Source organism: Lolium rigidum, chromosome 5 (assembly GCF_022539505.1).
Source record: "Lolium rigidum isolate FL_2022 chromosome 5, APGP_CSIRO_Lrig_0.1, whole genome shotgun sequence".
NCBI lineage: Eukaryota > Viridiplantae > Streptophyta > Magnoliopsida > Poales > Poaceae > Lolium > Lolium rigidum.
In genome coordinates this window covers 207,679,294-207,695,371 of record NC_061512.1, presented here as the reverse complement: position 1 = coordinate 207,695,371, position 16,078 = coordinate 207,679,294, and the positions used below count along the sequence as shown (strand labels likewise).

The 16,078-nt window shown below is 48.6% G+C and overlaps 1 protein-coding gene across 1 annotated transcript; it reads left to right on the top strand.

The window, feature by feature from the left end:
* The first annotated feature begins 4,488 nt into the window (after positions 1-4,488).
* LOC124656993 (mitochondrial phosphate carrier protein 3, mitochondrial-like) lies at positions 4,489-9,451 on the top strand. Its single transcript, XM_047195632.1, has 6 exons — positions 4,489-4,737; positions 7,825-8,186; positions 8,288-8,331; positions 8,459-8,673; positions 8,779-8,903; positions 8,991-9,451. The coding sequence occupies exons 1-6, from the start codon at positions 4,489-4,491 to the stop codon at positions 9,058-9,060; spliced, it is 1,065 nt and encodes a 354-aa protein (XP_047051588.1). The 3' UTR covers positions 9,061-9,451.
* The last annotated feature ends 6,627 nt before the right edge of the window (positions 9,452-16,078 follow it).

The window sequence follows — 16,078 nt, the reverse complement described above, 5'->3', positions numbered from 1 at the left end:
AGGTCACCCCGTACCCCGCCCGCTGTTCCTCGCCCAACTCCGGGTGCCACCGCGCCGCCGCCGCCGCTCCATCCGAATCGAGGATGAGCTCGGGCGACGAGTTCGTCAATGTGGATCTGTCCGATTCGTCGAGCTCGGACGATTCCGACCTCGACGAGCTGCTCCAGGACGACGAGATGGAGGCCACCATGCTCCTCCTCTCCGTCAAGGAGTTGGAGGACCGCGCGAAGCTGCTGAATCGGAGGCGCGGGTCCGTGTTTGGCCGGAACCTCATCCAGCGAAATCGCCTCCTCCGCCATGAGCAGCTGATGGAGGACTACTTCGCTGAGGTACCTACCTATCCTCCCCATCTATTCCGTAGGAGGTATCACATGCGGTGTAGCTTGTTCGTTCGAATCGTCAAGGCATGCGAAGCAAATTCGAATTACTTCAAGCAACGTAGGAATGCCGCCAGGGTGATGGGTTTCAGCGCGTTCCAAAAAATATTTGCTGCCATGAGGGTAATTGTGTATGGCATCCCGACGGATTACATCGACGAGTATCTTTGAATTGGCGAATATACTACATCGGAGTCGGTGCGCATGTTTGCTCGCATGATTATCAAATTGTTTGGGCCAACCTATCTCCGAGCTCCCAATGAGGATGACACCAAACGATTGATGGAGATAAATGAGAAAAGAGGTTGGTCGGCATGCTCGGTAGTCTTGATTGTATGCATTGGACATGGAAGAATTATCCCAAGTCATGGCATGGACAGTATTGTGGCAAGAGCAAAGATGCAACCATTGTACTTGAGGCCATTCATTGCAAGATTTGTGGATTTGGTATTGCTTTTTTTGTTTGTCGGGGACACTCAATGACATCAACGTGCTGCAAAGGTCCCCTTTGTTTGCCAAATTGGGGAAAGCACCCACTTGCAACTACAAGGTCATGAATAATGAGTACACAATGGGATACTACCTAGCCGATGACATCTATCCGGATTGGGCAACTTTTGTTAAGTCTGGGAAGGATCCCCAAGATAGAATAGAAGCTGAATTTGCCAAAGCTCAAGAAGCAGCTCCCAAGGATATTGAGAGAGCTTTTGGTGTTTTGCAAGCAAGGTTTGCTATTGTTCGTGGCCCAGCCAAATTTGGAAACAAGAAAACCCTTGTCAACATCATGACATGTTGTGTGATTCTTCACAACATGATCATCGAGGATGAAAGAGAGTTGAGCTTGCCATGCTTCTATGACAATGTTGGCACCCGAGTGGAACTCCAACGCAATCTGATCGCATTGAAGCTTTCCTTGAAACTCATCGACAGATTGAGAATGTCAGTACCCATGCCTAGCGCGTCTATGTTCTGAAGATGCACCACTGGCAGCGACATGGTCGTCACCTGTGATCCTACCATTTCATTCATTTGTTTGTCACATGTATCATTGTTGAGATATTTGTTCATTTGTCCAATTTTCCGAGAGTTGTTGTATTTTGGTTGAGACAATTTTCACTTGTTCAATTTTCCCAAAACTGTTGTAATAATTTAGTTCAGACTATTGTTTATGTGTTGTAATAATTTGCATGATTATTTGATTAATTATGATCGATTGTTCTATCTGCTGCATATGAATTCTATGAAAAACCATGCCTTTACGAGTTCGGAAATTGGCTGCCGCAAAACAGAGCCCGTAACGAAAACTGAAAAACAGAACCATTTTCCGTACCGTAAACATGAGTTCGGTGCACTCAACTCAGGGTTTTCGGTTCGCATTTTATGGGGTCTGCTAGAGATGCTCTTAGTCCAAGTGTACCGAGAGTTCGAGACGAGGAGTTGAGGTCACGAGCGATTCCAGGCTCGGAGGCTCCCTTCTCCCAGACTCCCAGTCCCAGGTCGCGATTCCCTGCCCCCGAGCGGCCGAGCGCCCGAGCCCCGACCGACCGCCGCCGCCCCAAGCCCCCGAACGACCGCGGTCCCGGCGCCGCCGCTGCAGGCCCGCCCTCGACCTCGACTGGACTGCATGTCCTGTCCGGCCGGTGCTCTCTTCCCTCACCCAGCCCCGGCCGCCGGCCGCCGCGCCGCTCTTCGCGCCGATTCGTCATCTCGCCGACGACCAGGACCAGGTGACCTGCGCTGCCGTGCAGCCGCGCTCTGCCTCTGACCCACTGTTACTTTGTGAGTAACAAATAAAATTGCAAATATTCTCTATGTTTGGACGTTTGGTAAATTGCAAATGTATATACATGACTCATGACTATGTGTGTAACAAATAAAATTGCTAATGTTTTAATGTTTCACTTGTGTAGAAATGAAGAGGGATAGCGAAATTGCGCTTCTTTTTCAGAAACAAGCATCAAAAGGCAAAGAAGATTGCATCTTCTTCAACACAGTTAGTCATACATGATGTAGAAATCGAAGATGGTGGGCTTGATTTCAAACCTCCGGTCCAATCCGATATTGAGAGTGAGATTGAAATTGGAGATACAACACCACATCCACCTTCACCGGAACAACCAAATGCAAGGTCATACTCCTATGATGTAAGACTCTTTTAATGTTTTAAACTATTTGTATTGTAATTATGCATATTTGATATATGTATTGAACTCCAATGTTCACAATGAATTTGGCTTGTATATGGTTACTTCATTATGCAAAGGTTTTTCATATTTTGGGAGGCGCACATTTTTTTTTGAGGTGTGCCCCCCTCCAATTCTTTCCTGCGTCCACCACTAGTTCCCATCCACACGCGATTGGACCTCTGGCCCACCCATCTACACAGACTTTCGACGCCGCCCATCCTGCCGCTCGTCTCTCCCCGTCGGAGCCGTCGGCGTCGCCGTCTCTCTTGCCACAGACGCCCAAGTTAGAGGCATCGCTATTTCTCTTCACCCGCACCAGCTATCACGTGGCTCTGCTACTGACCAACTCCGCATCTCCTCCGTGAAGAACCCACTTAATTGTGCAGCCTCTGGTATTTCTGGATCACACAGGGTGATGTAGAAAGGTAGTAGTAATTTTTTTTTGAACAAGATAAGGGCCTAGAAGGCCCCAGAGGTTCCATTATATCACACGTGGCAGGTACAAATTACAAGGAGGTCCTATGGCATCTATTGCACAGAGAAACAATAAATTGAAGAAAGGCCCTCCAGAAATTACAACAGGCACCCTGAGACAAAAACTAGAAACGCGATCAGGTCCCTGGATGCCTCCGCCACCAATCGTCGGCGTCCTCCAGGCGTCGCCGCCGAGGAGCAAGGGCCAGCTGCTCGGGAGCCCCCTTCCGATGAAAGTCCGCTGCCGCGGTCCACCACCCTCCTGCGGGGAACGAATCACTTCGCAGGGGAGAGGCTTCGAGCACCCGCGACGGGGACAGATCATGGCCTCCTCATCGGAGGTTGCAATTTCGCCGCCTTGCCGGCAGAAGATCATAGGAGCCCAGATGGCTCTCGCGTGGTTGAGCTCGAGAAGATAGCACCCTTCAGGCAGCAGCCTGCCCCAGATGGCGACCGCATCAACTTCTCTTCTCCTCCCAGCACCTCCATGGCGAGACAGAGAGAGGAAGAAGATGCAGATCGACCCCATCCAACAGCAGAGCTGGACGAACCTGGATCTTGTCGGAGCAGAGAGAGATCTTTCGCATCCCCGCTCTCCCTCGCCTCCAAGGCCGGCCGAGAGAAGGGCCACAGCAAGAAACACCAAGAACTCGCCTTTCTCCTCCTCGCCGCTGCGGCCGGCCAGGAGAAAGATCTCATCTTTGCCTCCACAGCACAAGCAGAGATCCACCGCCGATTTATTGAGGATGGTGGCTCCGCTCCTCCTTCCGCCGTCCTCCAGCCATAGGAGCACGAGCAGCAGCAGGACCAGCCCTACAAGGCACTGGATCTGGCGTGGATCCAGGCCACCACCACCACTACAGGGCATACGCGCAGAACACGGCATAGAGCTGGAAAACTACAAAAACCCTAAAGGAGAACCTACCCTAACTACTCTGGCGCGTCACCGCAACCTACTCCGGCCGACTATTCCGGCGGAGAGGCCTTGGATCGGCCCGGTAAGAGGAGGAGTGCGACCAAGAACTGTAGCTGGGCGAGAGCTCGACGGGACGGGACGGGGAGGGGGGGGGGGGGGAATGAGCGAGTTCAACTGGGACATGAAAGGTAGTAGTATTGATCATGGCTATCGAGAATCCACTATCGTTCCTCGAAGAACCCAGCCATCGAGATTCGAGACGCAGTTCCACACGCCTCTCCGGTTCCACGACCTTGCTTCCCAAGCCGTCGAACATTCAAACCCATCAAAAGGTCGCACGAGCACGGCTGCAACCACTCTGGCACTCTCTGGCGGTTGATTCTCAGTATAAAATGGCGGCCGCGCGCGGGCAGTCCGGGTGCACCTCCAAGCGACCAGGAAGCCACAGAGCTAGCAGCCAGCGAGCTACTCTACCTGAGAAGCAATCCGCGAGCTGATCGTGACGTTCCAGTTTCCACCCGCGCGCCGGCGATCGATGGCGCCGCGCCAGCCGCTGCTCCCGAGCTTCCTCTACGCGCCGTCCAAACCAGGCGGCGCCGGCGGCGTACCGGACGGGAGGGGCGCCGGCGGCGTCGTCGCCGGGTCGCCGAGCGAGCCGATCTTCGGGCAAATCAAGATGTTCTCGCCGGCGTACTACGCGGCCTGCGGCATCGGAGGCGCCGCCGCGTGCGGGCTCACGCACGCCGCCGTCACGCCGATGGATGTCATCAAGTGCAACATGCAGGTACGCTACCCACATAGTTGATAGTATACATGTACCCTGCCCTGATATTTTCCTTTTAGTTGCCTGCCGGTCAATTTTCACGTGAGTTTTTAGTTGAAATTCTCGTTGCAAATTCTCAATTTGGTTGAGTCGACCAATGGGAGGACTTTTCACTTAAATTATTGGGGGGTTTCATTGTCGAACGAAGCTGGCTGGATGCCGCGAAAGTTGGAACTTGAATCTGACTTGTCGAGTGGGCACGCCATCCATGACGTGGTTGGAATGAAGAGAAATTTCCGAACTGCCGACTCCTCTTCCAAGTACTACGTAGTAGGTCCCATCTGTTCCCGTGCCACTGCCAACATGTCCAAATCCATCTGTTGCCGTGCCACAGGTCCAAATCAAGGGCTCTTTGCATATTACTACCTCCATTTCAAGGAATAAGGCGCACCCGTGATTTAAGACGAACTTTGACCATAAAAATTGAGCAATAAAATTTTAATTTTATTATATGTAATTAGTACCGTTGGATTCGTACTGAAAAGCATTTTCTAATGATGCTAATTTTATACAAACAATTTTTATATATTTAAAGTATTTTTTGGTCAAACAAAAAACACGTAAAAAGATGACGTCTTATTCTTTAAAATGGAGGATTGATGAGAAGTACTTACGAAGAATAGAATACTTACTGTTATTTGGAAATTGGAACAAGAGAAGAAACACGGGGAAAATACACGACTGAGCCTTACAAAGGTGGAGTGGATATTCTAGTTTCTATGGAATTGAGCCATATGAATCCAATCCATAGATGTTTTGATGCGAGCATCATTCTTTTGATAAAGGTAATCTATGGAAGAAAAATACTAAGGTTGAAATCCTATAAAAACCTCGTGAAATCCGTACAATTCAAAGAATCTAAGCGCTTGTTTCGTTGCAAGATTATGAACAAAGAGAAAATACTAAAGTATTAGAGTACCAGCCTCTGGAAGTATAATTAGAATGTGTAAAACAGATGATTAAAAAAACCATCCGTGAGACCGTGCTTGGTTGGCAAATTGGCATGAAACGAATTAGTCCATAGAGTGTCAACTCCTTTGCTAGGTAGGCCCCATCAGTCGATGTGCCAAGTGTCCAAAGTCAAAGCTAACAACGAAGGGGGCCAAAATACCTGGACGAACGGTCATTATGAAAGGCTTCCCAGTTCAACGGTCAAACTACCCAATAAAGCCCCGCTTGCCGCTTTCCACAAGAAGCCTTCGGAATCTCGACATACAACCCCTCATTGACAAGACAACCTCCAAGTTCGTGCCTTGGCACGGGAAAAATATTGCGACCGCCGGAAGAGACACTCTTGTCAACATGCAAGCTATCTTTCACATAACTCCGCTTGTTGTCCCTCCCGAGGCTTTGCAAACAATTAACAAAGTTGAGCGCTCTTTTTTTGGGCGGGTACAAACAAGGTTTTTGGGGGGCAATGCAAGGTGAATTGGAAGACCGTGTGCAAGCCAAAATAAAAAAGGTGAGCTTGGCATCATGGACCTCGACAAATTTGCGAGGGCTTTGCATCTTAGATGGCCTTGGATCTCTTGGAAAGATCCCTCCAAGACTTGGTGATGTGGGCATTAGCCTTCGGGTACCCGACATTGGCCTACCTCCTCTAGCCCGACAGGGGGCTCATGAGAATCACCGCGGCCCAAGATGGACCAATAAGTCGGTTGAAGCGGTGTGGACAAGGCAAGGAGATGTCGATTAAGAAAAAGATAGATTAGATCTTGATGTAACCTAGTCGAATCCGTGCACGACTCTCGGGACCTGGCCACCTATATAAAAGCCAGTAGAGAGCCTACCGGATACTACCCTCACAATCACGCACAAGACAAGCATGAGTAAGATTTTACCTCATCGAGGGCCCGAACCTAGGTAAATCTCGCTCTTCGCTTGGTTGGTATCCAACATCTCGTGCTAACGTGCAGGATTCCGTCAACCCTAAGCCCCTCATGGTGGGCATTGCCGAGGATCCCCCTCGTCACTTGGATATGCGGCGATCACCCTTGTGACGAGGTGGATATGGGTTTCTTCTATGCGACTACCTCCATCACCATCGGAGATGGCCGCGTTGCGAGGTTTTGGCACGGCCCTTCTCTTGAAGGGAGAAAGCCGAAGGACATCCTGCCATCCGTCTATGCTATCTCCAAGTGGAAAAATTTATCGGTTTACAAAGGCATCAACGAATGTTTTTGGATTGCCAAAATAAATACAAACGATGGCATCACAACTACCATTCTTGATGAGTTTGTGGATCTTTGGAGAAGGGTAAACGAGGTGCAACTCAACGAGGGCACCGCATGGAAGTTCACCGCACCGGGGTCATATACGGCGGCGGTGGCCTATAAGGCTCAATTTGAGGGCATGAACTACTCCTACTTGCCGGAGGCCGTGTGGAAAAATTGGGTTCCGCCAAAGTGCAAACTTTTTTGTTTGGTTCATCCTACAAAACCGTGTTTGGACGGCCGACTGTCTCCAAAAGCGGGTGTGGCCAAATTGTGGCACGTGTCAACTTTGCAGGAGGGATCTCGAGACCACGGCTCATCTTCTCTTCAAATGCCAGTACTCCTTAAGGATTTGGAACTCAATCGTCGCTTGGGTTGGTCTCTCCAATGTGGACACATCAACTTGGGGCAACCTTGAGACGGTTAAAGAATGGTGGCTTAGCTCCATCTACACAAACGGCACGAGGAGGAAGTCCTATGCATCCCTTATCATGCTTACTTCTTGGGAGCTTTGGAATAAGCGAAATGCGATGGTTTTTAGAAATGTTTCTAAGATTAAGAGTTTGGAGGCTCTTTGGAGCACGGCGGGTGCTAAGCACTTAGGGTCTATTATGCGGCTCCTTCTTTTGACCCCAAGCATGGTTCGATCTTATAACAAACTCTAAACTTTCTTCTTAATAATGAATGATGAATGGGCAAAGCTTTTGCCCTCTTTAAAAAATAATAATATCTGGAAGAGCTGACTGTTCAAACTGCGCGCCTGAAGAAACTTATGTGCAGCATGCTCGGCCGGAAATACTCACCGTTTATTTCCTGCAACAAAACATGATCGCAGATCGACCCGGCCAAGTACAGGAGCATCTCGTCGGGGTTCGGCATCGTGCTGAAGGAGCAGGGCTTCCGCGGTTTCTACCGTGGTTGGGCGCCGACCTTCCTGGGGTACAGCGCGCAGGGCGCATACAAGTACGGCTTGTACGAGGTGTTCAAGAAGAAGTACAGCGACATGGCCGGCCCGGAGTACGCCGCCCAGTACAAGACCCTGATCTACCTCGCCGGCTCCGCCTCCGCCGAGGTCCTCGCCGACGTCGTGCTCTGCCCCATGGAGGCCGTCAAGGTCAGGGTGCAGACGCAGCCAGGCTACGCCAAGGGCCTGCGCGACGGGTTCCCCAAGATGGTCAGGTCTGAAGGCTATTTAGGGTAAGTAAACATGTCAGAGTATCAGCATTCCTCTGTTGTGTATACGTTGTTTTGATTGATCTAATGGGGTGCTAAACTGGTGTTCTGTTTGCGAATTGCAGACTATTAAGAGGAATAGTTCCTCTTTGGGGGCGACAGATTCCATGTAAGAAGCTTCTTCTGTTACAGACTGATGAATTTTCAGAAATGTTCAGAAACCACCTGCATTGCAGACATACATTTTACTACTAGGAGCGAAATATCCAAACTGAACTTCCCCAATTCTTTTGCAGACACCATGATGAAGTTCGCGACGTACGAGAACATCGTGGAGATGGCGTACAAGCACCTCATCCCCACCCCGAAGGACCAGACCAGCAAGCCTGTTCAGCTGGGCGTGAGCTTCGGGAGCGGCTACGTCGCCGGAGTCTTCTGCGCTGCCGTATCGCACCCCGCAGACAACCTGGTCTCCTTTCTCAACAACGCCAAGGGCGCTACCGTTGGAGATGTAAGCACTGCTGCATCTGCGGAACATATCTGAACCTAACTTTTCTGATCGATCCTTCGTAAAATGTGTGTAATTACTCTGGTTTTTTCTGCTGATTTCCATCAGGCTGTCAAGAACCTTGGCGTCTGGGGCCTCTTCACGCGCGGTCTTCCTCTTCGTATCCTCATGATCGGTACACTGACTGGTACTCAGTGGGTGATCTATGATGCATTCAAAGTCATGGCTGGATTGTGAGTATATTCGTAGTTTTACAGTTTGTGGTATTTTTAAGGCCGTGTTTCTCCGGGAGAATTCTGAAACGATGGGTATTTTTGCAGCCCAACAACCGGTGGAGCTCCTGCTGCCGTGCGAAAGGAAGAATTGACAGAAGGGCAAGCCTCTGCTTAATCCTCTGGATCTTCGAGAGGGAATATACTTCTACTATCCGTATTGAGCAGCATATAGTATGTTGGTGATTGTAACACCTTTGCCTCACAGTTTGTCACCACTAATTATTTGGCCAGGCGAAAATTTTCATTAGGTTTGTTATGATGGTTCTTCTCGTTCAAATAATCACCAACAGGTCGAAGTTATAAATTATTTGGCCAAAAGAGTGGATCATACATTCGTACTCAATGGATCGTTCAAGTTTATACCTAGAGTAGTTGATGTTCTTTTTTGTGGCCATTTAATCATGAAACGTAGTCATCATGTATTCCCTGTATTGTAGGTATAAACGTAGTCATCAGGTATGAAGAGTGGAGTATTTTTTTCCTTATATTGCATTTCAGTGAAAGATATGGACGATAGATCTAGCCCTTTTGAACTGAAATTGAGTGCGAAACGAAATGGTTTAAGAATCTTTGCATCTATTATGTGTTGCAACAAGGCTCCCATCCAACGTTGCGTTCCTGATATTTTAAAGAAACTAATCAAATGTTGGATCTTAAGTTTCATGGTTCTCAACTTCTCATGAATGGCTTCAATGCTGTGAAATAAGAATAGGAGAAAACGCTTCGCCCCGCTCCTGTCCCCCGCGGGCGGCGACGGGCGAAACCTCCATCACTCCACGTCCAGCCCCCTCCCACCCTCTCCCCCTCGTCGCCATCGGCGCAGGCTAACGCCCGGGCGGTTGCCGGCGGCGGCGGACCGGCTCTTACCTGCGTGCGAGGTGGGAAACGTGGGGTTCCCCGTGCTGGTAAGAGCCGGTCCGCCGCCGCACCCTGACCTTGACGGCGCCCACGTTTATTTTGCTACAAGCTTTAATATACATAGTAACCTAATCTTTCGACCATGAGATCATGTTAATCACCTGCACCGGATGAATGCTTTGATGACATCAAACACTACTTCGTAAATGGGTAGTTATAAAGGTGGCATTAAGTATTCGGAAAGTATAAGTTGAAGCGCGTGAATCAAGAGTGGGATTTGTCCATCCAAATGACGAATAGATATACTCTAGACCCTCTCGGTGGAATGTCATCCAATTAGCTTGCAAGCATGTGACTGACTCACAAGGGATGTCATATCACGGTACGAGTAAAGATTACTTATCGGTAACGAGGTTGAACTAGGTATAGAGATACCGATGATCGAACCTCGGATAAGTAAAGTATCGCGCAACAAAGGGAATCAGTATCATATGTTAATGGTTCTTTCGATCACGAAGTCATCGTTGAATATGTAGGAGTCATTATGGATCTCCAGGTCCCGCTATTGATCATTTATTAGAGAAGTGTCTCGATCATGTCTGCATAGTTCACACACTTAAGGTTCGATGTTGTTTAAGTAGATATGAAATTTGAAATGGAGATCGAACGTTTTTAGGAGTCTTGGATGGGATCCAGGACATCACGAGGAGCTCTGAAATGGTCCGGAGAATAAGATTCATATATGGGAAGTCATATTCCAAGTTTGGGAATGGTCCGGTGTATTTTGAAAGGTTCTAGAATTATCCGGAATATTTCACTAAGGCAGGAGGAGTCTCGGAGGGAGTCCACCAGCCCTAGCCGACCCACTAGGTGGGAAGGTGGAGTCCATGGTGGACTCCACCTCCATGGCCGGCCAACAACAAAAGGAAAGGGGGGATTTCCCACCTTGACTAGGTTTTGACTCTTGCATATATGGTAGGTTTTCAATATGACTCCCATGAGGAGTATGATTGGAGCCTAGGGTTTTCCACCTATATAAAGGGGAGAGGAGGGGAGGGGCCAGCCACCACATTGGCCGCACCACCCAAGGGCACCAAGGCCGGTGCCCAGCCCCTCTCTCTCAAACCCTAGCACCATCCTCCTCCACCTATCTCCCGCACGGCTACGACGAAGCCCTGCAGGAGATCTCCACCACCACTGTCACCACGCCGTTGTGCTACCGGGATTCTGAGGAGGATCTGCTACTTCCGCTGCCCGCTGGAACAGGGAGAAGGAAGCCTTCATCAACACCGTACGTGTGACCGAGTGCGGAGGTGCTGCCCGATTGCAGCACCGCCGGGATCTTCTACACGCTCCCGAGAGCGGCAAGTGATCGACTACATCATCCACGAGATTAATCTTGTTAATGCTTAGCGATCTTCGAGGGTACGTTGATCCCATCTCGTTGCTACCATCTACTAGATTAGATCTTTGCTTGTTATTCGTTCTTGCGGTAGAATTTTTTGTTTTCTATGCTACGAATCCCTACAGCAGCGTGGCAGCCGTATTTACAAGCTAGATATGGGCTTGGCCGGACTCTCTTCGGACTGGTTTGCCCCCTGGAAGATCCACGGGCATGCGGGGCTCGGCCGGACCTAACTGAGATTGGTGTGACGATTGACTACTATGTTGGTAGTGGAGGTAGTTCCCTCCCGCTTGGCCGTGGTACCACTAGATCCAATTCGAGCTGCTCTTTGTCTCTGCCTTGCAGGCCTCGCGTTGCTATCCGTGGTGAGGCGATGATGGCGTCTTCGTGACCATGTGGAGCATGTTCGTGGGTGGCGAGTTTGGTGGTGGCGAGGTTGTTTCCTCACCGGGCTCTGGTGCGATGGATCGCTCGGGGGTGGTGGATAGGGTTTTTTCGGAATAAATCCTTGTCGGCTCGCTCGACACTGATGCGTTGCCGCCCGCAGGTGGAACCATTCCTTCTTGGAGGGCGTTGTGGCTATCCTTCATCTACTTTCCTATGTGTGCTGGGGGGAAAGCCTAGGATCAGCTGGTCCGAGTAGCAGCGATCGCTTCCCTTCTTGTAGGCGATGCTTGGTACGTAGCGATCCGGTGCTTAAAGCGTGGTGGTACTTCTTCGGAGGGCACATCGGTTGTGGGTCATCTTCATTTAGTTGTTTCGTCTCTATTTCCATTTTGTTTCTTCTTTTCTTTCTTTGGGTGTGTGTTTCCTGCAGCCCCAGCTTTGTGTTTCGTTCTCAGACTCGTGGGTGCTATATTAATATAGTGGGGAGAAAACCTGTTTCGAGGTTTTCATGAATGAGGCTTATGCGTATTTTTTTGCTGGGTGGTCTCAACATGGCAACTACATGGTGTGACGGATCTAGAAAATTTTCTTAGGGTGAGGCAACCAAGATAATCTCATGTATGTATGAGTCAGGTTTCTTAGATTCTTCTTTTTTCTCACACTGAAATATGTGCTAAGATGAAATGTTAGGGGTGGGGCATGCCCCACCCTAACACCTGCTGGCTCCGCCACTACGGTAAGGTATGCATGTGTTGCAATTCTAAAGCTGAAAGTATTGAGGGTCGTAGTCAAGTGGATGCAACACCACATCATAGTTGAGATTTGGTGGTGCTACTTCAGTACATGGATTGAAGTTACGAGGTGAAAACCCTTTGATCTGACCTTTGTTGATCATACCTGACAATGGAGGTGTTTCGACATCGTTATCTTCTTGAAAGCATTACATAGATTTTTCTCAACCCTTCTCTCTAGGGTGAAAACTCGTGAACTAGTATTTGATTGGGATTTCTATTTTCGTGCCCCTGCTTCGTTAGTTGTACTCAGTTTTCCCCAGCCCCTTAGTTTTTCATCAACTTTCCCCTCCCTCTAGTTTGAAACCCCTCGAAGACGCGGGTTGCCGTCAGGTTAGAGGCCTTACCGTTACCGTCAGGTCAGTTCCTCTCTGACCGTCTCGTGCTGACGGGTAGCCATCCATCTACCGCTGACGCGTGGGCCGTTTTATTTCTCGATTGTATACGCGGTGCTTCCAATGACAAATGGGGCCGCTCTATGGGGCTGCCGCAGCCAATGACCAAGTGGGTCGTCTATTTATTTATAGAAAATTATATATTGCCGCTCCGTGGGGCCTCCGCAGCCAATGACCGCTGTGGCAGGTGACTATTTTCGCAGCTTAATCTAAAGTGACTCTTATGCTAAACATTGTGCATCCCGACGTTGACCTAGCGAGTGGCGGCGAGCATAGCCGTTCTGACCATGCCGATATTGGCATCGGCATCGGCATCGTTTGGAGGATGTGGTGCTCGAATAATAGTGGAAATGCGATATTATTTTTTACATGCATAATATATAGAAAATAGCTAGATCTCCAAATCGATGCATATGAAGCTACATATATATTCTTGGTCATAATCCCCTTATCTAAAGGGGATGGATGCATGGCTTCACGTCGTCGTCGCTTTCATCGTCAGTATCTTCGTCGTCTGAGTAGTAGTACCTCCTGCACATTGTTCCGTCGAACACCTTCACTGTGAGCACATCATTGCCTTCATATTTGAAGTGTACGTGGCAGCCGAAATCCACACCGTGCGCGATGGCGAATTTCTCCCAGCCCTTGTCGAGGTACATCCGGCCTTGTCCGTCAAATAGGACCTCCACGGTCCAGAGACGAGGACCGCAGTCAGCTGCTCGCAGATACACCTTAGCTGGCTCCTGGCCGTCAAGATAGTCCGCAAACTTTTTTGGGAGTTCTTGCAAAGAGATCGAGCGCCGATCGTTTGAAATTAAAGGTTTTTTAGAACATGCCCATAATTAATCACATGCATCATATATGTGGGAACGCGTACGTACCTTCTTGACCAAAGGGTCTTCATAGACGACAATGAAGAACTCCTCTATGATCAATGGCAGTGTTGACGGTGGTGGTGGCAATGATGATGATCCACTTCCCCTTCCCCTTCCCCTTCCCCTTCCCCTTCCCCTTCCCCTTCCGGTCCGCGTCCGAGACGTGGAAGCCATGGCAATGGATGATCAAGTGTATGTGAACGAAGAAGAGAGAGGCAGAACCTATTGACACAAGGGATGGCCGTGTAGGTGTTTATAAGGGAGAGATGACCGTTGTAGGGGTTTACACAATAAAATAAGGAGGAGGTGAACGTTGGTGGGGGTTTACACAATAAATTAAGGAGGAGATGACCGTTGTGGGGGTTTACACAATAAATTAAGGAGGAGACGACCGTTGTGGGGGTATATATCTCAACAAAAAAGTAATGCGGACTATCTTGATGGAAATGGAACTTCGTGATATAGTTTATCATTTTACCGTGAAAAGTAATGCCTAAAAGAAATGGTAATTCGTGATAGTTTATCATTTACCGTAATGGCTACAACAAATCGTTGATGGTTTATCATTTTTTGCGTGAAAAGTAATGGCTACAAGAAATGGGTGATGGTGTATCATTTTTTGCGTGCAAAGTAATGGCTACAACAAAATCGGTGATGGTTTATCGTTTTTTGCGTGAAAAGTAATGGCTACAAGAAATGGGTGATGGTGTATCATTTTTTGCATGAAAAGTAATGGCTACAACAAAATCGGTGATGATTTATCGTTTTTTGCGTGAAAAGTAATGGGTACAAGAAATGGGTGATGGTGTATCATTTTTGTGCGTGAAAAGTAATGGCTACAACAAATCGGTGATGGTTTATCGTTTTTTGCGTGAAAAGTAATGGCTACAAGAAATGGGTGATGGTGTATCATTTTTTGCGTGAAAAGTAATGGCTACAACAAAATCGGTGATGATTTATCGTTTTTTGCGTGAAAAGTAATGGGTACAATCCCTACAAGAAATGGGTGATGGTGTATCATTTTTTTGCGTGAAAAGTAATGGCTACAACAAATCGGTGATGGTTTATCATTTTTTGCGTGAAAAGTAATGCCTAAAAAGAGTTTATAATTTAGCTCGTAAAAAATAATGCAGAAAACCAAACTTTGCGTGAAGCTAACCGACGACGAGAGAGAGAGAGGGTGGTGGCCCCGACCGGAGAGAGAGATAGGGGTTATCCTGCCCGTTAGATCATACGATCAACGGTCGGCGGGCACGATCCGCGTGACATGGGCTAGACCAATCAGGGCAATGTTGGGCGTCTGTGAGAGTTTGTGAAGGGAGAGGGCAAAACTGAGTAGTATCAAGAAACCAAGAGCAAGTGAGTAGTAAACAGACTAAGGGATTCAAATATGAGATTTAAAAAATGGAAAATGTGTGTTTTGTACAATGAAACCCATCTTGGCCTACCTCAAACTATTTGCAATACAAATCTACATGAGTGTGAAAATTATGGCCTCATTCAGACAAAGTATGTTTTGGGGAAAGCTGTTTTGGGTAGGGCTTATTATGGAAAACCATGCACCTTCGTAGCTACTAGGTGATTTGAGAAGTGGCAATTTGTGGTGAAACTTGATTTATCTATGATTTATCTATGATTTGAGAAGTGGCAATTTGTGGTAAAGACTCCATGAGTAAGTGCCACTCTTTTTCGGAATTTTTTGCACATTAAATAACTCATTTAACTAGTTAATCCCATTTGTTGACTCTCTGTTGACCAGCCACTTGAGGGTAAAACTGAGTATATTGAACTATCCAGTATTAGCACTCAAGGAGAAAACTGAGCACACAAAAAATGCTAGTATATGACTCGGGGGTATACCTGAGTATATCTAAATTTCCAGGGTTAGACCCGAGGATGCGTGTTGCGGTGCAAAAGTGGAAGACGTGCCATTGTTGACGCGTGTCGCGGTGCAGACGTGCAAATAGTGGACGCGTAGCATTTAGGGCGCGTAGGGCGCGTAAGCCCCTCCCTCCCTCTGCACACAGTCGTCTCATTCTCGCTCACGCACGAAACCACCCCTCTCACGTCCCATCAACTTCTCCAAATCGAGAAAACCCCAACCGCCGTACGCACGCTACCCTGCCGGCGATGGAGAAGAAGAATGCGCCGGCGGCCGTCGCCTCCGAGCCCGTCGCCTCCGCGCCCGTCGCCTCCGAGCCCGTCGCCGCCGAGCGCGTCGCCGCCGAGTGACAAGGGATTAACTTGTCAATGCCTATGGATTGTAGGCTAGGGTTTAGTTAGAAGTAGAGGGCAAGTAGATCTCGAAGGTTTCAGCCGAAAAGTACTCGACGATTATGAAAACTAGGGTTTGTGAACAATGATTCGATGATCTTCTCGTCCCTCGACTCCCCCTTTATATAAGAGGTGGAGCCGAGGGTTT